Below are 25616 nucleotides of genomic sequence, written 5' to 3' on the forward strand. Positions count from 1 at the left end.
TAGAGACACTCTTTGTGAACTGTAAACCTTTTTATTCACCGCGGGAGTGTTCATCCTTTGTTCTGGTTGCCGTTTACATCCCACCGGACGCGTGTGTGGCTGAAGCCAAGCAGCGGCTGGCCGACCAGATAACAGACCTGGAGAAAAAACTCCCGAACTCACTCTTTATTGTTGTTCCCACCAGGGACACGCAGACTCTGGACCATTGTTACACCATTATTAAGAACGCATACCGGTCTGTTCCCCGCGCAGCTCTTGGACACTCGGATCACTGTCTGCTCTATCTGATCCCTACCTACAGGCAGAAACTAAAAACCACGAAGCCAGTAGTGAAGACTGTGAAGAAGTGGACCGAGGAGTCAAAGCTGAAGCTTCAGGCCTGCTTCGAGTGCACGGACTGCAGTGTCTTTGAAGCTGCGGCCTCAGATCTCCATGAACTGACTGACACTGTGATCTCCTACATCCGTTTTTGTGAGGACATGTGTGTGCAGACCAAGACCTTCTGCACATACAGTAACAGCAAGGTCTGGTTCACACCGAACCTCAAAAAACTGCGCCGAGACAAGGAGGATGCCTACAGGAGCGGCGACCGAGCCCTGTTCAAGCAGGCCAAAAACACACTGACGAGAGAGATCAGGAAAGTGAAGCGATCCTACGGCGAACGGCTGCAGAATCGCCTCTCTGCCAACCCTGACCCCTCTTCTGTGTGCAGAGGCCTGCAGAACATCACAGGGCTAAAAAGACCAGCTCCACGCCCTGCAGGCAACCTCAAGCTGGCCAACCAGCTGAACAATTTTTACTGCCGATTCGATTACCAGGCCAACGGCACATCCAGCACCCGAACCATCAGCACTGGCGCCCCCCAGGGGTGCGTCCTCTCACCACTGCTCTTCTCCCTCTACACCAACGACTGCACCTCAGGGGACTCGTCTGTGAAGCTCCTGAAGTACACGGACGACACCACCGTCATCGGCCTGATCCGGGAAGGTGACGAGTCCGCGTACGGACGGGAGGTGGAACAGCTGGTGCAGTCGGAACCACCTGGAGCTGAACCCGCTCAAGACTGTGGAGATGACAGTGGACTTCAGAAAAAACCCACCGCCACTCCCTCCCCTCACCATCCTCAACAGCACTGTCTCCACCACAGACTCCTTCAAGTTCCTGGGGTCCACCATCTCCAGGGACCTGAAGTGGACCACCCACATCAACTCTGTCAGAAAGAAAGCGCAGCAGAGGTTGTACTTCCTGCGTCAGCTCAGGAAGTTTAACCTGCCACAGCAGCTGCTGATCACCTTTTACTCTGCCATCATACAGTCTGTTCTCTGCTATTCCATCACTGTCTGGTTCGGATCAGCCACCAGACTGGACAGGCACAGACTGCAACAGACAATCAGGTCTGCAGAGAGGATAGTTGGGACTAACCTCCCATCTATCGACGACCTGTACCGGTCCAGGACCAGGAAACGGGCAGGTCAAATCTCTGCTGACCCCTCACACCCGGGACACAAATCAATAAATAAAAATAAATAGATCATCTAGCACCCTCTTTAATAATCATGTCTGCGTCACTCTGCTGCACCTCTCACTTTGTATTCACTACCTCAAACTGCTGCACCTTTAAAATGTTACTATACATAGAAATACCACATTTGTTTATTGTTTATTTTTTAATACCAAAGAGCGAAATTACCGGAGTCAAATTCCTTGGACAATGTTCGAACCTGGCCAATAAAACTGATTCTGATAATGGACTTGTTAAGAACAGAAAAAAAGTCTGAAGACCAAGTTCTGGACCAGTATAACTGTGTCAGGTGTCTGGAGTCTCACAACATAGTTTGATTGTCAGAGTTATCTTTATTACACCAATATTTCTAATTATTCAAACTTCAAATTGATCTAGCACAGAGTTAAGCAAAACACAGAAGTCTTCAAACGTGGAGTCCAGTGAGTTTTTACTCCATGACACGAGCGGTTCTGCAGAAATGACTGAAGTTGTAGAGCTGAACATCCAAGTTTGTGGGTGTGATTTTAGCTAAGGGCGGGTCTAATCATGCCCCTTCATATTAATCTCAATTCAAACATATTGTGTCTTAATATTCAACTTCAGGTTTTGACCATATTGGAGTCTGAATTCTTATGCGTGTTTTTTTTAAAAGCATGTCTCATGTCTTCACCTCCTCCTCACATGTTGTTCCTGTCATGGTTCGGTTTGCTGAGGACCCAAGTGCAGGAGAGCAGGAGCCAGGAGTTGCAACAAAAAAGGATTTATTCCACCAAAAGCCAAACTAAAATGCTGCAGAGCAGGATCAAAAACACAAAGTAACAGGGATCAAAACTTGAGGCACATGGAGGGAACAAACAGTACGGTCCGACCGGGAACAAAGGAATGACAAGACAAGATATACTGAGGGGATAACGAGACATGACGAGACACAGGTGCAGACACAATCAGGGCAGATGGGACACAGGCGGGGCAAGACAGAAACTGAAGGCTGGGGGGAATGTCAACCTTAACAGTTCCACACAACCTTCTAGCTCAAGGTTGTTCATGCAGTCTTCCCATTCATCAGTGCCCACGGTTACATGATGTTTTTTAATTTGGAATTAATTGTTCCGAATTAAATCATTCAGAATTAAACTATTTTCCTTCCAGTTTACATGGAAATAGTAATTCTGAATTGAGGTTTACATGGAAAACACGTTTGATCGGCTTTCTCCAATTCCTCTAGAGGTCTGGGGGTTGGGAAGGTTCTGATTGGATAGGGGGGCGGACCGGAAGTTAAACTACCGGAAGAAAAACTAACTTAGCCGCAACTTTGAAAAGCTCACAATTTTGATGTTTCCTGTTTCCATCTGTTCTTTTAATTATTTCCAGGTCCTCCAAGCTATGTATTAAATAAATGGTCTCTGCTCTTGACCAGCGTTTACTGCGTGCTGCCATCTTGAAACTTTTTTTTATTTCTTTTGTTATTAAAATGGGCGCAATGAACATGATTGGCGCCTTCTGTCTTGTTTCATGCACACATCAGTTCCGGGAGCCTGTTTTTTTTTTATTTTTCTTTATTTCATCTTTATTTATCCAGGAAAAAATCAATTGATATTAGAAAATCTCTTTTACAAGGACGTTGGTTTCGTGTATGTACGGACACACGGTTGCAGCATTTTCCTCTCTTCCTTGGGCCAGTATGTAAAGGCTAGTGGAAAAAAGTTGGTGGCCCACTTTTACGGAAATGTTACAGAACCCGAGTATGTAGGCGCCTTCAAAAAGTAAAAAACCTTGTTTCAAAATAATTTGTAGATTTCGGTGGTTTTAAGAATTTTTGTTAGAACATTTTTTTCTTTCTCTCACTGTTGTTTGTGCCTACGGGCCGAACAGCAGTGCGGAGTACCCGGCGCATGTTGGACTCCGGCAGGGCTGCCCTTTGTCACCGGTCCTGTTCATAATTTTTATGGACAGGATTTCTAGGCGCAGCCAGGGGCCGGAGGGAATCCGGTTTGGGAACCTCAGGATTTCATCTCTGCTTTTTTTCAGATGATGTTGTCCTGTTGGCTTCATTGGACCGGGACCTCCAGCATGTGCTGGGGCGGTTTGCGGCCGAGTGCAACGCGGCAGGGATGAGAATCAGCACCTCCAAGACCGAGGCCATGGTTCTCCACCGGGAAAGGGTGGCATGCCTTCTCCGGGTGGGTGGAGAAGTCCTGCCTCAGGTGGAGGAGTTCAAGTATCTCGGGATCTTGTTCATGAGTGAGGGAACGATGGAGCGGGAGATTGACAGACGGATCGGTGCAGCGTCCGCAGTTATGCGGTCGATGTACCGGACCGTCGTGGTGAAGAGGGAGCTGAGTCGAAAGGCGAAGCTCTCGATTTACCGGTCAATCTACGCACCTACCCTCACCTATGGTCATGAACTTTGGGTAGTGACCGAAAGGACAAGATCGCGGATACAAGCGGCCGAGATGAGTTTCCTCCGCAGGGTGGCTGGACGCTCCCTTAGAGATAGGGTGAGGAGTTCGGTCACCCGGGAGGAGCTCGGAGTCGAGCCGCTGCTCCTTCACATTGAGAGGAGTCAGCTGAGGTGGCTTGGGCATCTGTACCGGATGCCTCCTGGACGCCTCCCTAGGGAGGTGTTCCAGGCATGTCCCACCGGGAGGAGACCCCGGGGAAGACCCAGGACACGCTGGAGAGACTATGTCTCTCGGCTGGCCTGGGAACTCCTCGGACTCCCTCCGGAGGAGCTGGAGGAAGTGTCTGGGGTGAAGGAAGTCTGGGCATCTCTGCTGAGGCTGCTGCCCCCGCGACCCGGGAACGGATAAAGCGGCAGACGATGGACATTTTTTTCTTACTTTATTGGCAGAAATTTTTTGCCTAAAATAAGACAATGTTGACCGGATTTAGGAATACTCGTCTTACTTCTAGAGGTGCTGCTTTGATGTGTGTATTTACTTTCCTGCTTGCTTTTATTTTGATCAGCACTGGCCTTAGCGAACTATTGCATTGTCTTTTTTGACAGAATGTTCATAGAGTGCTGACAACACCAAATCGTGTTGGAGGACCGGGCGGGTAAGACACCACGAATTATCACATTATTAACCCCCAATATTCGCCTTCAGTGGATTAGTGGAGGTGTAAAAAAGGTTAACCTTATGTATGTGTGTGTGTGTGTGTGTGTGTGTGTGTGTGTGTGTGTGTGTGTGTGTGTGTGTGTGTGTGTGTGTGTGTGTGTGTGTGTGTGTGCGTGTGCGTGTGCGTGTGCTGTAAACGTCGGCATCAACAGGTCAGCTACAGCCATAGACAGCCCTGAAACTTCACCACCTCCTGATCCGACGTTTCAACTGGCAGTGGAGGCCAAAGAGCTGGTGGAAGGACTTGGTACCATCACTGAAGCCACTGCTGAGGAGACAGGTATTAAATGGAGAATATCAGACTACCACAGTGTTCTTATGTCTTTCACAACAATAAAAAAAAGTACTTTTCTTAGTATAGCAGCACTGGAAAGTCTCTCACTCTTATTGATGTCACTGGAATTGTTCTAAGAGTTCTAATTGAAAACGTTCTGTCTAGTGGGGTTTACCCTGAACTTCTGCTAGTGGAAACGAGCCTAAAGGAACTTGGTGGGATGAGGGAGAGCAGGAGTATGTACAGAGAAAGAGGTTAGCTACAAACGTACAACAATATTGTGCGCAGATCCATTCGCAGTGACATATTGCGTCACTTCCTGTTTGTTGTTTGCAGTCTGTTGCCGTTTGCACAGTGTCACAGGCTCTTGATTTAAACTTGGCTTGTTTTCTGATAACAATACGACAATACTGGACCAGATCAACTTATCCCTAAATTTAGGATATGTACCAGAGATGTTTAAAGTTGCAATAATTAAACCTTTACTTAAAAAACCCTCTATTGACCCAGACATTTTAGCTAATTATAGACCAATTTCCAACCTTCCATTTGTATCTAAAATTCTGGAAAAAGTAGTTGCAAGTCAGTTATGTGACTATTTGTATAGAAATGATCTGTTTGAAGTTCTTCATTTAGGGTTCACAATGCATCTTATGACCTCAGATAAGGGATTAGTGTCCATACTGGTTCTACTGGACCTCAGATAAGGGATTAGTGTCCATACTGGTTCTACTGGGCCTCAGATAAGGGATTAGTATCCATACTGGTTCTACTGGACCTCAGATAAGGGATTAGTGTCCATACTGGTTCTACTGGACCTCAGATAAGGGATTAGTGTCCATACTGGTTCTACTGGGCCTCAGATAAGGGATTAGTATCCATACTGGTTCTACTGGACCTCAGTGCTGCTTTTGACACTGTAGATCAGCATTTTACTGCACAGGTTAGAGCATGTTGTTGGGATTAAAGGGACAGCTCTACGTTGGTTTAAATCATATCTATCTGACAGGTTCCAGTTTGTTCATGTACATGAAGTTTCTTCAGAACAGTCAAGGGTCTGCTATGGTGTTCCGCAGGGTTCAGTGCTAGGGCCAATCTTGTTCAGTTTATACATGTAGCCCTTGGGAAGTAGACCAACACAATAAACTACAAGAACAATGGAGAACAATGATGGTTATGAAATAATTCTAATTAATAACTGAGAAAGAAAAGAGAAGGAGGGGTGATGGGTCACGTTGGTGCCCCCCTGCAGCGTAGCTCTGTAGAAACATATCTACCATCACTAATCACTAATATTGTATTATTATTATTATTAGTGATGATGAAGACTTGGTTTTATATAGCTCCTTCAAGGCACCCAGAGTGCTTTACAGAAATCATTATTCAATCATACACATTCTCACCAGTGGTGGTAGCTACGTTTGTAGCCACAGCTGCCCTGCAGACTGACGGAAGCGTGGCTGCCCTATTGCGCCAAACGGCTCCTCCGACCACCACCAACATTCATACACATTCATACACATTCACACGGGGCAAGGTGGGTAAGGTGCCTTGCTCAAGGACACTACGACAGCAACTGGGATGGAGCGGGATTCAAACTGCCGACCTTCCGATCATTGGACGACCCGCTCTACCACCTGAGCTACTGCCGCCCCGATTAGTAGTATTAGTAGTAGTAGTATTATATTTTGCACTCAACTGATGATCAACTTTTGCACATCACCAGTTTCTGACCGTGTTTCAGCTTGTTGGAGGTATTTCCTCCCTATGTGATCAACGCTCTGCAAGTGTTGCAGCCAAGCAAACCATCTCACTTCTGTATTGACATTCATGTGTTTTTGTACCATGCCAGAAGACTTTATATCAAGCATTACATTTATCCAATCATGTTCATCCGCCTGCCTAACCATTCTGTTTATAGGTTCTGCCAACGTCTGACAGGCGGATTAACAATTCCTTTTTTTTTATATATATATTTATCCCTGATTTTTTTTCCCATTTTATCCGCCAGTGCTCCTACCTAAGTCAGTCCTGTGCATTTCTCCCTCTACCAACCCCGGTAGGTTCTACACTGAGCTCAGGTCTCCTCCTTAACCTGAGGAGCAGCAGCTTCTTTTCACCAGACAGGGTGGGGTTTCTCTGGCCGGACGTAGCGCGTGGAAGGATCACGTTATTCCGGCCAGATCCTCCCACCCCATCTGTTCCCCGGCTGGCAAGAGGGGGCAGTAGAGCCCAGGACTGTTGCATGTAAAAAAACGACAAGCAAACGAAAAGCCACAACGAAAGTGAATTACCGGGGACTATTTTTGCCGGTGCACCGGTGTTGCACATTAAAAATCACACGTAGCGACGTTGAACACTAACCGTTTCACTTATTTTCTCGTTCGTTGTTCTTCTTATTCCTCACTCTTCTTATTTCTGCCTTTTCACTTACGTCCTCTTCGTCTTCTTCTTCTCCTCTCAAGTAAAAAACACCGGTGCGTCAGCAAAAATGTGTTGGGTAAACTCCAACACATGGCAGCTATAAGCAAGCCCACAGCAGCAGCACCCTGGGCAGTAATGGAGGTCCAGCCCCCTCCAGGAGCTGGAGGTTAGCCGTTAGCCAGACTGTCTGTAGCCGCTAGCTCTCAACCTCCTGCCCAACAGCCCGACCACCACGTACCAGGTCCTTGTTGGTCTGCTATTCATGATGGGCTTGAGACACTGATACAAGAAGTCAACAAACATCATTCCTTGTAATTTGGGGATGTAAAGTACTGACATTTGATTTTAGTGAAGTATATACACATTATACATGTTTGAATATGTGTTATAAAGTTAAGTAAATGAGTAACTCCAATAATGATTTTCCTTGATACTGACTCAATATTTTTTGTATGCAACTATGCTTGATTTGCAGCAACAAATGCCACGTTAGACATCAATTCTCATCTTGTGTGAGAAGCAAAGAGCCAGAAGACTAAAGGAGGACCTGATTTGACACTATAAAAGCTGAACAAGCAGCTGAACCTACACTTATGCTGTGTTCCACGGAGAGAAGCGAGTCACTGTGCCATTGTAGTAGATTTTTATGATATAATATGGCTTCAACCAATAAGATTCCTCCGTTTAAAGTGATAAGTCACACCTTTATTCCAAAGCTTTGCTGACAAATAAATGAGTGTCTTCAGCTGTCTTCTCATTTTCTCTTCAGTGTTTGACAATGTGATGTGTAGACACTGCCAAATATTGTAACTTTTTGTGGCTGGCTGAGTGGCCATAGCCACAACTACAAAACACTGTAAATGTCTCTGATTACCTTGTTAATACTTCTGCCTGATCCCATTTGTAACCCAGTACACTCTATGCATGTGAATCATGGTTTGTTTTCTTGGACTGGAAGATCCTGAGGTTCAGTTCAGACTCCTCCCATATGTCATCATGTGCTGCAGTCTGCTTTGGTTTCCTAGATAATAAGTTGTGCCCTTTTACCTTTATGTTAACTTTCCTTGTGCCCTTACACATTAATGGAGAAAAAAAAGTTTATGATGAAGATTTTCAAGAACCTTGAGCAGCATGGGTCTTCTACAACTTTGGATTCCAGCATAAGAGGCTTTACTGTCATCCATATGAATGCTTGTATTTTCTAGTTTGAGTCATACGCATAAGACAGGAATGTAGTTTATCTAGACAGTTGTAAAAGCATTGGAGAAAAAAAAATCAGTTGTCATGTAATTCAATCAGATTGCATCTTTGGTGTGGCCTCATTATTTCAGTTGTTTTATATTAAAGAAATAACTAAATACTGGACGCTGTGTCATATTTGATTCATGAATAGATTTCATGTGTACATACACACACAGACACTCACGCATAAACTTGGCACAAAAAATAAAGAAATGAATTAGGTAGATTATTTCTTTGTTGTATTTTTGCTTCTTGAAAATAACTCGTACTGTTGGAAAGACTGTTTATTTGCCTTTTAAATAGTAACACATTTGTAAGGAACATGCATTTTTGGGAGGAGCAGCAGAGCTGAGTATGTGGGTTGTAAATCTTCTCCCCTTCTCGCCTTAACAACCCCTTACAGTCAGGCCCATCGCGCTGGCGTCGGCAACACGTGCACTGGAACCTGGACATGTGGACGAACATTATGTTCAGCGATGAGTCCAGATTCTGACTACGACAGTTGGATGGTAGGGTCAAAGTGTGGAGAAGACGCAAAGAATGCTGTGCTGATAGAGCAACATGTTTTGGTGAAGGCAGTGGGATGGTGGGGGGTGGAGTCTCCCTCACTGAAAAAACCAGGTTCCTCATCATCTCATTGCAGAGAAATATCAAGATAAGTTCTGCAACCAGTGGAAATCCCACATCTCCACAGTCCAGGACCAAATTCTGTCTTCTAAGATGACAACACTCACCCCCACTGAGTAAGTAAGTAAAGTTTATTTATATAGCACCTTTCACAGATAACTGAATGTACAACTTTGTATTCCAGCATAAGAATACACCAAAAAAAAAAAAAAAAAAAAAAAACAACATCCATAATAACACGAATAAAACACTACAATAAAAGTAGAAATACGATAAAAACAAGACAATACCGATAAACTCATAGAATAAAAGTACATGCAGGTGTGGGTTTTAAGTTTGCTCTGAAAAGCATGGATGGAGTCCAGAGAACGTAGAGACGGCGGGAGATGGGTCCAGAGCCTCGGGGCAACGGCCTGGAAGGAGCATCTTAAAGCGGGTACGAGGGACCATGAGCAGGCTCTGATTCAATGATCTCAGTGGAGGGGATACTAGGTCCTGGATGGAGGAGGAAGCTGAACATCCACAGCTCTGAAAGTCAGCACCAAGACTTTAAAGTTAAAACCAAAAGGGACGGGGAGAGTTGTGTGAAGGGCTTTTAGGGTTGGGGTGATGTGAGCCCTTCTATCAGAGCAGGTCAGCAGCCTTGCTGCAGAATTTTGGACTTGCTGAAGACGAGACAGTTCCTTCTTGTTCAAGCAAGAAAACAAACTGTTGTAAAAAGTTTGTTCATGTACATGAGGTTTCTTCAGAACAGTCAAGGGTCTGTTATGGTGTTCCACAGGGTTCAGTGCTAGGGCCAATCTTGTTCAGTTTATACATGCAGCCATTGGGAAGTATAATCCAGAATCACGGCATACACTTTCATTGTTATGCTGATGATACGCAGCTCTATTTGTCTATGAAGCCGGATGAAACAGAACTGTTAGTTAAACTTCAGGCATGTCTTAGGGACATCAAGGACTGGATGTCCAGAAATTTCTTGCTTCTAAATTCAGATAAAACAGAGGTTATCATTGTTGGTCCAGAGCATCTTAGGAAGGAATTAGATGGTGTTGCGATGGCTTCCAGTGCAACTGTGAGAAACCTTGGTGATGTTTTTGACCAATATTTGTCGTTTAATCCGTATATTAATCAGGTTTTATAAAATAGCATTTTTCCATCTCCGTAATATTGCAAAGATTAGAAACATCCTCTCGCAGAGTGATGCAGAAAAACTAGTTCATGCGTTTGTATCTTCTAGACTGGATTACTGTAATGTGTTGTTAGCAGGATGTCCAAGTAATTTGCTGAATAGGCTCCAGCTGATCCAGAATGCAGCAGCATGAGTACTGACAGGAATCAGCAGGAGAGACCACGTCTCTCCAGTGTTAGCGTCGCTCCATTGGCTACCTGTAAAATTCAGAATCCAATTCAAAATTGTATTACTTGCGTATAAAGTCCAAAACGGCTTAGCTCCGCATTATTTGCAAGACCTGATAGTGCCTTATGTTCCTGGCAGAGCTCTCCGTTCTCAGAGTGCAGGTTTACTCGTAGTTCCTAGAGTATCCAAATGTAGATTTGGAGGGCGGGCGTTCTGCTATCAGGCACCATTACTATGGAACCAACTTCCAATCTGGGTTAAGGAGGCTGACACCACCTCCACCTTTAAAACTAAACTTAAAACCTTTGTGTTTAGGTAAGCCTATAGTTAGTGTTTAGTAAACCTCTAGTTGGTGTTGGTAAATCTCTAGTTAGTGTAAACTCTAGTGTGTTAGAGTCAGTAGTCATAGTTGCAGCTATAGAACAAGACTATAATAGTTAGTCTCAAATATAGCTTCGCGGTAGATATGCTGCTATAGGCTTATGCTGCAGGGGGGCACCGACATGATCCACTGGACAGTGCCCCTCATCCTCCGTCTTTTCTCCTCTTCCATTTCTTATTCATTATAAATATCTCATAGCCATCATTGTTGCCCATCGTTCTTGTAGTTTCTTGTGCTGGCCGCCTCCTTTTCTCTTTTGTGCATGTTTGCAGGCCAGAGCTTCAGGAGCTGCATGCTGACCTGCAGTCCCCCCCTCTGATCATCCCACTGCTGCTTCCACCTGTGGGGATGTCTGCTATATGCTTGCTGACATCCTGGCCTGGCCCCCACCCACCAGTTAGCCATTGTGTCTGTCTCTCCTTTATCTGTTCTTCATTCTCTCTGTCTGTTCTCTTGTTCTCTGTTCTGTCTTTTTCTCCCACTAGGGGAGTTTTTACCTGCCATTGTTTATGTAATAATTGCTCGGGGGTCATAGTCTGGGTCTCTGAAAAGATCCTGGAGACAACTTCCGTTGTAATAGACACTATATAAATAAAATTGAATTGAAATTGAATTTAATTAAAATGAGACAACAAAAAAAGCATGAATAATTAGCTCAAGATCATTTTTTTTTCAACTGTAATTTTAGAGATATTCCTTAAATGGTAAAAACAGTTCCTCATCAGCTGTTTGGAGTGGTGTTCTAATGACATGTCTTTGTCAAAGACAACACCAAGATTTCTTAGGCTTGACCTAAATGAGACACTCAAATCACCTAGAAACTGGCTGATAGCTGGAAGGACATCATCAGGGCCGATCACCAGCACTTCAGTTTTATCTGAGTTCAGCTGCAGAGCCACTGCCACTGTTTTATCTATACAACGCACTGCCACAATGAGTTCAATTTCTGAATCTCAGAGGCCTTAAAAGAACAGTACAGCTGGATATCATCAGCAAATAAATGGCATGAAAAATCAGCAAACTCCTGGATTTTGTTACCCAACGGGGTATATACAGGACTGTCTCATAAAATTAGAATATTGTGATAAAGTTCTTTATTTTCTGTAATGCAATTAAAAAAACAAAAATGTCATACATTCTGGATTCATTACAAATCAACTAAAATATTGCAAGCCTTTTATTATTTTAATATTGCTGATTATGGCTTACAGTTTAAGATTAAGATTCCAAGAATATTCAAATTTTTTGAGATAGGATATTTGAGTTTTCTTAAGCTGTAAGCCATGACAGCGCGGAATATAAGCGTCATGGAGACAGACGGGCAAGGGAACGAGCAGCGCAGAAAGACCGGAATTAATTTAAAGCAGAATGAGTGTTTACATGATTGCGGAATTATTCTATTCCGATTTAAAATCTGAATAAACCAGCCACTTACTTCTGAATTAAGTTTAATTCGGAATGGCCATTTTCATTCGGAATTAGGTGTTTACATGGTAATTTTTACTCATTTTAAATCAGATTTAATTTAATTCTAAATTTAAGAGGAATTAAACTTCCCATGTAAACGCACTGAATGATCACTAATCTTCTACACAAAGGTTGGTAACGTTGATGCCAAGAGAAAAAACTAAGTCAAGCCTCTTGGTGGCTGGAGCCAGAAACATGTTGCTCAAAATTAAAAGTTAGGTAGTGTTAAAAGTTCCCTTCCTGCACAAGAATTGCTGTTATCAACATTAATATAAAAATCACCAACTATCAAAACTTTTTCCAACTTGATTATTGAAGATAAAAATTCACTAAAATCCATAAAAAATGCAGCAGCAGGGCCAGGTGGGCAATAAAAAAGAGCAGATTTATCTGAGAATCTGGGAGTGGAGATGATGAAGACGTGCCAGCAGTCCTACCCTCAACTGGTTCTTCCACACATACAACTGAGGCTCCTGTTAGTTCATTGGATAAATTGTCAATATGTGTTTTTTCTTCAAACTTCAATCATCCAAACCACCAAACAAGAGTCAAAGTTGTTTGGCGGAGAAGATCTGGCAAATTTGTCATTTGTCACACAAACACAATCACACATACTCAGCTCTGTTGCTTCTGCAAATGCACGTTTCTTACAAATTTGGAACCATTTAAAAGGGAACTAAAAAAAAAAATATTAAAAAAAAAAGAAAAAAAAAAGGGAACTAAACAGACTTTACAACAGTATAACATCTATTACCAAGAAGGAAAGCTCAACAAGCCTACAGATAGATCAAATAAGTATTTGCTAAGTCAAGCCACCAATACTGAATTCTTGCACTGGCAAGAGACTGAAGATGAAGTCACTTGAAGAAAAATGTTGTTTTATTCAACATAAAACCCTGTCTACAGCCTTGATCTTCCAGCTCCACTATACAGCAATACAGGTCCGGAAAATATCCTCTTCTCAGGGGTTGCATGTAAAACAATGTTCTTTGGTGTGCAAAACACTTCCAAGAAGGAAAAACAGAATTAATAAAACAAGTCATACAACAACTCTGGAGCGGTGTTTAATCTGCCTGATGAAGGTACGGCTCAGTAAATTTAGTAAAAAAATAACAAGCTGATCCATGAAGCTAGTTTGTGTTTATTTATAATTTTCCACACACGACCATGACCTTCTACGGTCATGAACAATGCCAAGTGTTATTCAGTAAAACAAATGAGTACTGATCACAAAATTCATCTAAGTTGTGCCTTGCTGGTGTGTTTTAAGTTGATGAGGTGATGTGGAGTTGGAATACATATAAATAATGTCGATTATATTATCAAAGGAAAATTCACGTCCATGAAACGTTGGACTGTCCCTTTCTGATCTGAGCACGGATTCAGCTCCAAATATTTGGGATTCCTTGACAAAGCGGTCCTGGAGAAAGTTCGGGTCTCTGTCAGAACATGACGGTCCGTGAGAGATGAGACTGGTCCCGGACCAGCGACGGGGGGGAACCCATGTTGTTTGGACTGCAGATGTTTGAATCGTAAGAGCTGGGAGTCATTCCAAAGATACCGTCGGTCCGCGGCGTCTCCCCAGACAGGAAGTCGTCATCCTCCTCCCTCGCCTCCTACGACACAAGCAGAGAGATTACTGCTCAGTTTTTCATTTGGGAGTTTTGTTGTTTTTATTTATTGATTTTGATAACTGGTATTTATATTACATTTCAATGTCCATTATTAAAAGGCTTGTTATCCTGGGGGTACAATTTTGTACCAATAAAATTTAATGCGATTAAGAGGGTGGAAAAAACAACAATAAATACACATTTTATCAGAGTCTTCACAGGTCTTCCTGAAAAGTCCACACAGAGTCCCAACCCGCTGTTGATGCACCATCAACTTCATTAAAGGTATAGTAGTCCCTGATGTTGGAGAGCTAGCAAGATTTGAAAGTGGCACCTCCTCGCCCCCTCCTCCCCCTCCCGCCAGCGCTCTGTCCAAAGCCCCGCCTCCTCCTCTAAGATCCGCCCCCTCCTCCCCCTCCCGTCAGCGCTCCGTCCAAAGCCCCGCCTCCTCCATACCTGCCAACACTCCCGATTTAAGCGGGAGTCTCCCGATTTTCAACCATTTCTCCCGCCCTGCTCCCGATTTGTAATTTCTCCCGCTTATCTCCCGATTTTAAAGTGAAATGAGTCAATGGTGTTTCACGTGTCGGGGTTTCTGCATGGATGTATTATATTAACGGGTTCCTGACAAACCTGGCAACCCAACCCAAAAGCACTGCCTACGTCCAAGCTCCGCCCCATGGAGCTGCTGCGATACGTCAACATCGCCGCCATATTGGATGTGGCAAGACTGCGCTGTAAACTAATACCAGTGAATGGGCTTATTTTCATAAAGCGCCTTTCTACAAAGAAATTTACGTTTTACGTCTCATTCACACACGCACTAATATACTTGGGAAACAGTTAGGCACCAAATATAATATATTTAATTTTCTCAGATGGCAAAAATAAGAACTTTATTGATCCCACAGTAATTCATGTTATATCAACAAGGTAGTGCCGAAAAACAATATATCTCCCCTCACAAAAACAAGAAAAATAGAGAAATATATTCTCTCATCAGCAAAGCATTACATAAACATATTTAAAAAAATTCAAGTTACAAAATAACATATTTGAACCATTTTCAGATTTTTTCAGTTATTTTATTGTTTGGAAAATGGTTAAAATATGTTATTTTGTTATTTGAAAATTTGAAAATTTGTTTTGTTTGAGAAAATGCTTTGAAAAAAAGCTGAGGGAAGAGTTGGTGGAGAATCAAGTCATAGCAAGCAAGGATCTCCCACAGGAAGACAGAGTTGAAGGTTCTGGGTTCTTCTAGGGAAAGAGGAGAGCTTTACAAATCTGGCATCACTGATGAAGGCAATGGTCTGCATCTCTCACAGCAATGCAGGCTCAGAGAGCTCATTCAGCATGGTGAAAAAGATCCTCACAGGAAACACAATGAGTATGGATAATTCTACTCTTTGCACACTCCTTTCTTGCTAGATTAACCATACCAGCCCTGGCCACAAGTATGTACCCTCCAAGAAAGTGATTGAAGCTGCAAAGTCTGACACCTACAATTACAACAGGTCCTTGGGGGACAAAGGGAACCTGGAAAATTCTACAAATATTGTATTTTATTGTTATTAATACTAAACTTAATTGGCTCCAAGAAGGCTGTAGAATCATTTTGGGAGGTACATTTTAGCACATTTCATTGTAGCTATGGATTTAAAGCTCATTAAAAGTCGCCTTGTTTATATCAGGGTGGAGATTTTGTGAGTGGAGCATTCCAACCACTACCCCAGAAAATCTCCCTCTTTTTCACAGCCCAATGTTGGCAGGTATGCTCCTCCTCCCCCTCCCGTCAGCGCTCCGTCCAAAGCCCCGCCCCTTCCTCTAAGATCCGCCCTCTCCTCCCCCTCTGCCAGCGCTCCGTCCAAAGCCCCGCCTCCTCCTCTAAGCCCCGCCCCTCCTCCCCTCCCGTCAGCGCTCCGTCCAAAGCATGGATCTATAATATTATCTGTATGGGAAATTGAAAATGGCCGCCCATTCATTTCAATGCATTTTGCTCAGCGGCGCATACGCCGAAAAAATCTCTGACTTCCGGGTTTACTTCCGCATACACGGGCCCATAGAGCATGCGCAGTTGAGTCACCTCCCATGATGCTCTGGGGCCTCCCATCATGCCCCGGGGCAATGACGCGAGTATTAATATAATATGTATTGATATAATATATTAATTAATGTATATTATTACATGTATAGTATTACATATAGTATGAATGTATTAATATAATATAATTACATAATATATATTAACATAAAACATCTGTGGAATGCACGGACACGGCTGTGACGTCAGCCGTGACGTCACGCCCAGAAAGAGACTTTTCTTTGACTTTTCTGGCCGTTATAAAACATTTTTGACGGATATAAAGTCCATGACTTAAAAATATAGAATACAAAGATTAGTAATTGGCGGTGATTACCGCTGGAGCTGTCCTGTGAACAGTTTTAGAGGCTTCTCTTTTACTATTGCGGTCTATGGGAAAAAAGCTTTCTGGGCCCCATGGGGTTTTTGTTGCAGTACCGCGGCTGGCCACTGGAAAAAAATCGGCGTGCCTTCTGAGGGCGAGACCCGGGGGCTGGTCCAAAGCCCCGCCCCCTCATCCCCCTCCCGTCAGCGCTCCGTCCAAAGCCACGCCCCCACAAACTTTGGGGAACTCGAATTTGCAGGAGTCGAGTTTTCCAGGACATTTTGGACAGCACATTTTCAACAAAACTACCCCATGTCTCATTCACCTGTAGGGGGGTTACACTGGGACACTCTGAACCGAGGAGGACCCGTGGAAAGTGGAGGCAGCTGGAAGGAGAGAAACGAGACGAGTGCGCGCATGGGACGGAGGGGGGCATGGGCGGGACTTAAAATGAAGGCATCTGATTGGTTCTTTCCCCCCTGCCAAGCCTCTGTACCTCTGACCAATCCGTGCCATTCGGTGTGCAAATAACAGATTGGTCAGAGTTTTTACAGGATTAAAGTTGTCAGAGAGGTCGGATTTTTTTCTTTCTTTTTTCTGAACGCATTATTCACTGGCTACTCTCAGGATGGAAGGACCAGTATAACAATAAATGTTTTTGAATACGATCACAGACTATACCTTTAACTTCTGCTTATTGGAAGACTGAGTGTCAGAAAGACTGAGTGTCAGAAAGACTGAGTATCAGAAAGACTGAATGACAGAAAGACTGAGTGTCAGAAAGACTGAGTGGCAGCGTAAACTTTCAGTTTGAGCAACTGGAAAACATCTAAAATGGGAAAGAGCTGTTGTGCGATCGACTGTACTCATAGATTTAGCAAGAAATCAGAGTTATCGTTTTACAGACTGCTGAAAAATAAGCTTAAGAGCAATTCACAGAAACAACTGGATTCCAGGCACCGAAACGTGGATTTGCGGTTCCCATTTTGTATCAGGTAATGTTGGATTTTTGGGTAGCTAACGTTAAACAGTCAAATCATAAAGTTTGGTGTCCTCATCACTTTAATTTCACCAACAAATCCTGCCTTGAAGTCGGACCAAGCGTCAAGACTTTTATAAGCCTTCAAGCTTTGCTTCGTGTATTTCCCGGCGTAGAAATTAAGTACATATAAATATCAGGAAACTGGATTCGTAGCCAAATATTAATGTCCATGGACCACTGGTTCTTGGTAACTGTACCAAATATTAATGTCCATGGACCACTGGTTCTTGGGGTAACTGTACCAAATATTAATGTCCATGGACCACTGGTTCTTGGGGTAACTGTACCAAATATTAATGTCCATGGACCACTGGTTCTTGGTAACTGTACCAAATATTAATGTCCATGGACCACTGGTTCTTGGTAACTGTACCAAATATTAATGTCCATGGACCACTGGTTCTTGGTAACTGTACCAAATATTAATGTCCATGGACCACTGGTTCTTGGTAACTGTACCAAATATTAATGTCCATGGACCACTGGTTCTTGGTAACTGTACCAAATATTAATGTCCATGGACCACTGGTTCTTGGGGTAACTGTACCAAATATTAATGTCCATGGACCACTGGTTCTTGGTAACTGTACCAAATATTAATGTCCATGGACCACTGGTTCTTGGTAACTGTACCAAATATTAATGTCCATGGACCACTGGTTCTTGGTAACTGTACCAAATATTAATGTCCATGGACCACTGGTTCTTGGTAACTGTACCAAATATTAATGTCCATGGACCACTGGTTCTTGGTAACTGTACCAAATATTGCAACCCACTCTCACATGAAAACGTACCCTGCCTACGTTGGTCCAAAGTGCAAAAACGTAGAGGGGCTACAATATTAGCCCTTGAAATGTATAACTGTTACATTTTTAACCCTCCGGGACACCTTTAATAATTGTTACACTCTGACCCCTTCGCGCAGAAAACGCGCTTTTCATAAGGTAGCTATAAAACATATTATACATTAATATTATATTCCACTTTAATTGAGCTAATTTCTTTCACCAATATCTGACCTAAGTGTTGATATCAAATATTAATGATATTTTAAAGATTTAACCCTTTAAATGCCAGGTTTTTGTCACGATGCCACCATGTTTTTAGATGAAAAAAACAGAAAAATTGAATTATTTTCAATATACTACATGCAAAGTAGATTTTTTTGTTTTGGGTTATTACAGCCTGGGATATGTCAATGATGAGTAGCAACATTGATTTTCATGCATTATTAATTTTTGTGCAGTGTCAAATAGTTACACTCTGACCCCTTCGCGCAGAAAATGCGCTTTTCATAAGGTAGCTATAAAACATATTATACATTAATATTATATTCTACTTTAATTGAGCTAATTTCTTTCACCAATATCTGACCTAAGTATTGATATCAAATATTCATGATTTTTTAAAGATTTAACCCTTTAAATGCCAGGTTTTTGTCACGATGCCACCATGTTTTTAGATGAAAAAAACAGAAAAATTGAATTATTTTCAATATACTACATGCAAAGTAGATTTTTTTGTTTTGGGTTATTACAGCCTGGGATATGTCAATGATGAGTAGCAACATTGATTTTCATGCATTATTATTTTTTGTGCAGTGTCAAATAGTTACACTCTGACCCCTTCGCGCAGAAAACGCGCTTTTCATAAGGTAGCTATAAAACATATTATACATTAATATTATATTCTACTTTAATTGAGCTAATTTCTTTCACCAATATCTGACCTAAGTATTGATATCAAATATTCATGATTTTTTAAAGATTTAACCCTTTAAATGCCAGGTTTTTGTCACGATGCCACCATGTTTTTAGATGAAAAAAACAGAAAAATTGAATTATTTTCAATATACTACATGCAAAGTAGATTTTTTTGTTTTGGGTTATTACAGCCTGGGATATGTCAATGATGAGTAGCAACATTGATTTTCATGCATTATTATTTTTTGTGCAGTGTCAAATAGTTACACTCTGACCCCTTCGCGCAGAAAACGCGCTTTTCATAAGGTAGCTATAAAACATATTATACATTAATATTATATTCTACTTTAATTGAGCTAATTTCTTTCACCAATATCTGACCTAAGTATTGATATCAAATATTCATGATTTTTTAAAGATTTAACCCTTTAAATGCCAGGTTTTTGTCACGATGCCACCATGTTTTTAGATGAAAAAAACAGAAAAATTGAATTATTTTCAATATACTACATGCAAAGTAGATTTTTTTGTTTTGGGTTATTACAGCCTGGGATATGTCAATGATGAGTAGCAACATTGATTTTCATGCATTATTATTTTTTGTGCAGTGTCAAATAGTTACACTCTGACCCCTTCGCGCAGAAAACGCGCTTTTCATAAGGTAGCTATAAAACATATTATACATTAATATTATATTCCACTTTGATTGAGCTAATTTCTTTCACCAATATCTGACCTAAGTATTGATATCAAATATTCATGATTTTTTAAAGATTTAACCCTTTAAATGCCAGGTTTTTGTCACGATGCCACCATGTTTTTAGATGAAAAAAACAGAAAAATTGAATTATTTTCAATATACTACATGCAAAGTAGATTTTTTTGTTTTGGGTTATTACAGCCTGGGATATGTCAATGATGAGTAGCAACATTGATTTTCATGCATTATTATTTTTTGTGCAGTGTCAAATAGTTACACTCTGACCCCTTCGCGCAGAAAACGCGCTTTTCATAAGGTAGCTATAAAACATATTATACATTAATATTATATTCCACTTTGATTGAGCTAATTTCTTTCACCAATATCTGACCTAAGTATTGATATCAAATATTCATGATTTTTTAAAGATTTAACCCTTTAAATGCCAGGTTTTTGTCACGATGCCACCATGTTTTTAGATGAAAAAAACAGAAAAATTGAATTATTTTCAATATACTACATGCAAAGTAGATTTTTTTGTTTTGGGTTATTACAGCCTGGGATATGTCAATGATGAGTAGCAACATTGATTTTCATGCATTATTATTTTTTGTGCAGTGTCAAATAGTTACACTCTGACCCCTTCACGCAGAAAACGCGCTTTTCATAAGGTAGCTATAAAACATATTATACATTAATATTATATTCCACTTTGATTGAGCTAATTTCTTTCACCAATATCTGACCTAAGTATTGATATCAAATATTCATGATTTTTTAAAGATTTAACCCTTTAAATGCCAGGTTTTTGTCACGATGCCACCATGTTTTTAGATGAAAAAAACAGAAAAATTGAATTATTTTCAATATACTACATGCAAAGTAGATTTTTTTGTTTTGGGTTATTACAGCCTGGGATATGTCAATGATGAGTAGCAACATTGATTTTCATGCATTATTATTTTTTGTGCAGTGTCAAATAGTTACACTCTGACCCCTTCGCGCAGAAAACGCGCTTTTCATAAGGTAGCTATAAAACATATTATACATTAATATTATATTCCACTTTGATTGAGCTAATTTCTTTCACCAATATCTGACCTAAGTATTGATATCAAATATTCATGATTTTTTAAAGATTTAACCCTTTAAATGCCAGGTTTTTGTCACGATGCCACCATGTTTTTAGATGAAAAAAACAGAAAAATTGAATTATTTTCAATATACTACATGCAAAGTAGATTTTTTTGTTTTGGGTTATTACAGCCTGGGATATGTCAATGATGAGTAGCAATATTGATTTTCATGCATTATTATTTTTTGTGCAGTGTCAAATACTCACACTTTGACCCCTTAGCGCAAAAAACGCGCTTTTCATAAGGTAGCTATAAAACATATTATACATTAATATTATATTCCACTTTTATTGAGCTAATTTGTTTCACCAATATCTGACCTAAGTATTAATATCAAATATTCATTATTTTTTAAAGATTTAACCCTTTAAATGCCAGGTTTTTGTCATGATGCCATGTTTTTAGATGAACAACACAGGGAACACAGAGCAGCAACATTGATCTTCATGCATTATTATTTTTTATGCATTTCAAAAGGTAGCTATAACACATACTTTTTTACCCAGAAGTGAAACAATGAACAATGAACCAGGAACAGTGAGCCAGGAACATCAAAACTGACTAAATAACATTCAATAACATTCAATAACAGCAACAAAATTGTGACAGAGAGAAAGAGACCCTGTGTGTGTGTGTGTGTGTGTGTGTGTGTGTGTGTGTGTGTGTGTGCGTGTGTGTGTGTGTGTGCGTGTGTGAGTGTGTGTGTGAGTCAGTTCAGGTGAGGCAGGAGCTGCAAACAATTTGGTAGTGCTCCTTGCAGATGGGACTGTCGCACTTTCTGCAGGTGGAGTAGACGTAGGAGTTTGTTGCTGGTGCTCAAAACACACTGCCTCCTCCTCGGGGTGGTGTCTGGGGATGGGCTTGCACTTGAGCTTGGACCTGGGTCTCCTTTGAGTTCAGCACCAACACCAAGGCCGCAGCAGCTGGTGTGCGGGGAGGTGGCGTCTCCTTGTCATTTGTGGAGCTACAAGAGTCTTCCCCAGCTCCTCAATGAACAGCCTCCTCCGCTAACTTTTTCCCCGTTGCCATAAGGGATCCACGGTGGTCCAAAGGATGAAAGCAAATTTCACTGCCACTGAATTTCCCCACTTCTGGAAGTCTCATCTTCCTCCCTGTCATAGGACACATCAAAGCTCTCAGAAGACGATTCAGACACCAGTTCCTCGTCTGTAGTATCTGTGTTCTCTGTGTCAGATTCCTCTTGCTCGCGATCAGAATCAGACTCCATCGCTATGTCCAAAGCGTTGTGCACTCAATAGGCTCTCTCCATCTTGCCAAATAAGAAATGACTAGTTCCACAGGTTGCATTTTTATAAACTTTGGCTGCAGTCGCAGCTGTGTAAACGACTCAACAAAAAGCATGATTCTCTCTATGGCTGCACCTTTCATGTGATTCAAAATGCCCCATGTTTCGATTTATTTGTGTTTATGGACCTCTTGTGTAGGTGTGTGTGGTGTGCATTTATACAAAATAATCTTAGAGGGGCTTTAAACTTCTGCACAAAAACGATGTGAATGAATGAAAACAGTGGCACTTGAAAGCCTTTGCTGATAATGTCATAAGGTCACACACACACACACACACCACACACACACAAACACACACACACACACACACACACCCATATACTAACTGTACATGCACACATACACACACACACACACACATTAAGGGAGGGGGAGGGGTGAATTGTGACGGTGCCATCCAGTGGAAATAGCATGTTTTTTCTCCATATGCCAAATATGGTAAAAATTAGGTAATCTGGTTCAGAGTAGTAAATATGATCAATTCCAAGGCAAAAGACCAGATTGACACCTAGATATAATAAAATGCATTTATTATGCTTTAATGGAAGCGAGATCAAAAATTGAAGTTTGAATGGGTTTCAATGGCGCGTTTTTTGCGCTAAGGGGTCAGAGTGTAACAATTGTATTTTACAGAGTGTATTTTAGACTTACTGTAGGAACTGAGCTGGAAATATAAAGATCATATAAAAATACACAATCTCACCAAAATTCATGCCATATGGATGAACTCAGCCAAAATTATCCAAAAATGAAAAGTGAAAAGCGCGTAAAATGCGCCTAGGTGTCCCGGAGGGTTAAATGTATAACTGTTACATTTTTCTGCCTATTCATTTTGCGTCCAAGTCACGTGACTTTTAAGATTCTGGCCGTGACAGCAACAAACATGGTGGACATTTTTCATTTTTGAGTGAAAGAAATCAATATTTTGAGTTAGTTTCTGCATAGAAATATATATATTTTACTTTCATAATATTCACTCAGTGAATTTACATAATCACTTGCTTGCTCGTGGTTGCATTTTTTCAGATCTCGTCAGAATAATGTAAAACGGTAACATTTTAAAAATGTGAAAAAGTAACATTTTGGTTGTTCGACGGTGCTGTGAAAAAAATCAATATTTTGATGCTTCCTCGTTGTTCGGAATTATTTTCAGATCTCGCCAGAATAATAATTTGAAATTGCAACATTTTGGTGCTGTGATACGTGGCCGTGATATATACACGGCCACGTACAGTATGCCGGCGGGGATTCCCCCCCCAAACCAGATTTTGATAGCGGAGCGAGTCGAACCCACAGAAAGCAGTTTTATTTTGAAAACCAACCGGATTTTCTTGCATTCCAAAAGTCTGACTTCCGGCCCGCCAAAATAAAAGATACAGCCAGACAATGAAAAAATTAAAATAATCCCTCTGGGATCCCCCTAAACGTCATAGTGACGAGGGGGACCCTGGACACGTGACAGATGCCCCCGATCATGTGCCGGTTAATATTTAAGATAGTTAAGTTTAGAGTAACTAAACTAAGTAGGGATGCTGTTATAATAATAATAAATAATTTGCATTAATTATTAATTATATATCAGACTTAACCTCCAGAAATTAATTAATAATTTATATTAATCATAATATTAATATTTAGTATAATAATAAATACACATGTAGCACAAACCAGTGTTTATAGCAAACATTCAGAGACATTATCAGACAATGATTAATTACAATAGTTAACATAAAATTTAATATCATACTTATAAAAACAAAATATACAAATTATCAGTTAGAAATCTATAGATGAAAGAAATTAAAGGAAAATTACAAAGAATTTACACAAAAGAAAAATGATCGGATAAATGAAAAACGAGTACAATTTAATAATTAAGAAACAAACAAAAAAAATAAACGACTAAATAAACCAGATGAACAAAAAAATAATAATTTCAAGGAGATTACACAAGACGGTAACATTTTTCAGCACATCCATTACTTATGCCAGAGCAGTTCCATTCACAAAACAAAAAGTAAGTGGTGTTTCAGACATCCTTTAAAACCTTGTACAGAGAAGCATTTTTTTGCTAAATGGGAATATGTATTCTATAGTTTGACCCCCCTGTACCGTATTGCATATTTACCCCTGGTTGTAACATGTTTATTAAGTAGACTTACTAAAAACCGTTTCTTACCGGTTTCTTACCCAAAACCGCTTCGACAAGCTCATCACATACCTGAAGTCACAAGAAGCCATCTATGAGCAGCTAGATCAGCTAAAAAATTTTGTCGAACCCACTAGAGAGAGGATGAAGTTTCAAAAGTACGCCAGAACAAAGATGACCAAGTCCAGCAGTGAAACAGAAGGCTGCATACTTCGTGGTGACCCAAAGCACAGAAAGAGACTGTACTTCTGCAGGAAGTTCAGGACCAACCTGAAGCCATCGGAGAGAAGGTATGCAGCACAACAACTTGGTGCCTGCAAAAGATGCCGCGAACTCCACCCCGGCCAAGACTGCAAGAAAACAATCTATCTGTGTGGAAATCCGGTTTGCAAAGGCCAACACCACCACTACCTTCTCTGTCCAGTTGCCAGGCCTCAGCCCCAAAGAACGTCCAAGTATGGTCCAGTGAGAGCTGAGGGTAAAAGATACACCGAAACTCAAGAAAAGTTTCTCTCCAAACTTACACCTGAGCTGGCGCAGCAGTGTCGAGACGCCTTCTGCAACGTAGCGTCCAGAGCTTACAACTCCACAGCAGCTGAGAGAGGCCTTCTGGAGGAAAACTCCTTGACTGAGTACTAGAGATGCACCGATCGATCGGCCCCCGATCGGGATCGGGCCGAAAATGGCCCTATCGGCTTTGATCGGAGATCGGAAAATAATAGTTCAAAACCTAACCAGGGGTAAATACAGTGTGTTACAACCAGGGGTAAATATGCAATACGGTACAGGGGGGGTCAAACTATGGAATACATATTCCCATTTAGCAAAAAAATGCTTCTCTGTACAAGGTTTTAAAGGATGTCTGAAACACCACTTACTTTTTGTTTTGTGAATGGAACTGCTCTGGCATAAGTAATGGATGTGCTGAAAAATGTTACCGTCTTGTGTAATCTCCTTGAAATTATTATTTTTTTGTTCATCTGGTTTGTTATTTAGTCGTTTATTTTTTTGTTTGTTTCTTAATTATTAAATTGTACTCGTTTTTCATTTACCCGATCATTTTTCTTTTGTGTAAATTCTTTGTAATTTTCCTTTCATTTCTTTAATCTATAGATTTCTAACTGATAATTTGTATATTTTGTTTTTATAAGTATGATA

General features: G+C 41.1%; 2 protein-coding genes across 5 annotated transcripts in view; one reads left to right on the plus strand and one right to left on the minus strand.

The window, feature by feature from the left end:
• Positions 1-9663, plus strand: part of si:dkeyp-72e1.9 (syntaxin-binding protein 4) — a 261457-nt gene extending 251794 nt beyond the window's left edge. The window contains exons 20-23 of one of the 3 annotated variants that reach the window (XM_061712521.1): positions 4512-4561; positions 4776-4903; positions 8967-9072; positions 9207-9663. In XM_061712521.1, the coding sequence (XP_061568505.1) occupies positions 4512-4561; positions 4776-4903; positions 8967-9043 (255 nt within the window). In that variant the 3' untranslated portion in view covers positions 9044-9072; positions 9207-9663. Of the gene's footprint in view, positions 1-4511; positions 4562-4775; positions 4904-7796; positions 8647-8966; positions 9073-9206 lie in introns of those variants that run through there. The other 2 variants (XM_061712523.1, XM_061712522.1) reach the window with 2 other exon arrangements.
• A 2384-nt stretch (positions 9664-12047) lies between these two features.
• rrn3 (RRN3 homolog, RNA polymerase I transcription factor) overlaps positions 12048-25616 on the minus strand; it is an 84326-nt gene continuing 70757 nt past the window's right edge. Inside the window, exon 17 of one of the 2 annotated variants that reach the window (XM_061712524.1) lies at positions 12048-14015. In XM_061712524.1, coding sequence (XP_061568508.1) covers positions 13842-14015 — 174 coding nt within the window. In that variant the 3' untranslated portion in view covers positions 12048-13841. The remainder of the gene's footprint in view (positions 14016-25616) is intronic. The other variant, XM_061712525.1, reaches the window with a different exon arrangement.

This window comes from Cololabis saira, chromosome 21 (genome assembly GCF_033807715.1).
Source record: "Cololabis saira isolate AMF1-May2022 chromosome 21, fColSai1.1, whole genome shotgun sequence".
NCBI classification, from domain to species: Eukaryota; Metazoa; Chordata; class Actinopteri; order Beloniformes; family Belonidae; genus Cololabis; species Cololabis saira.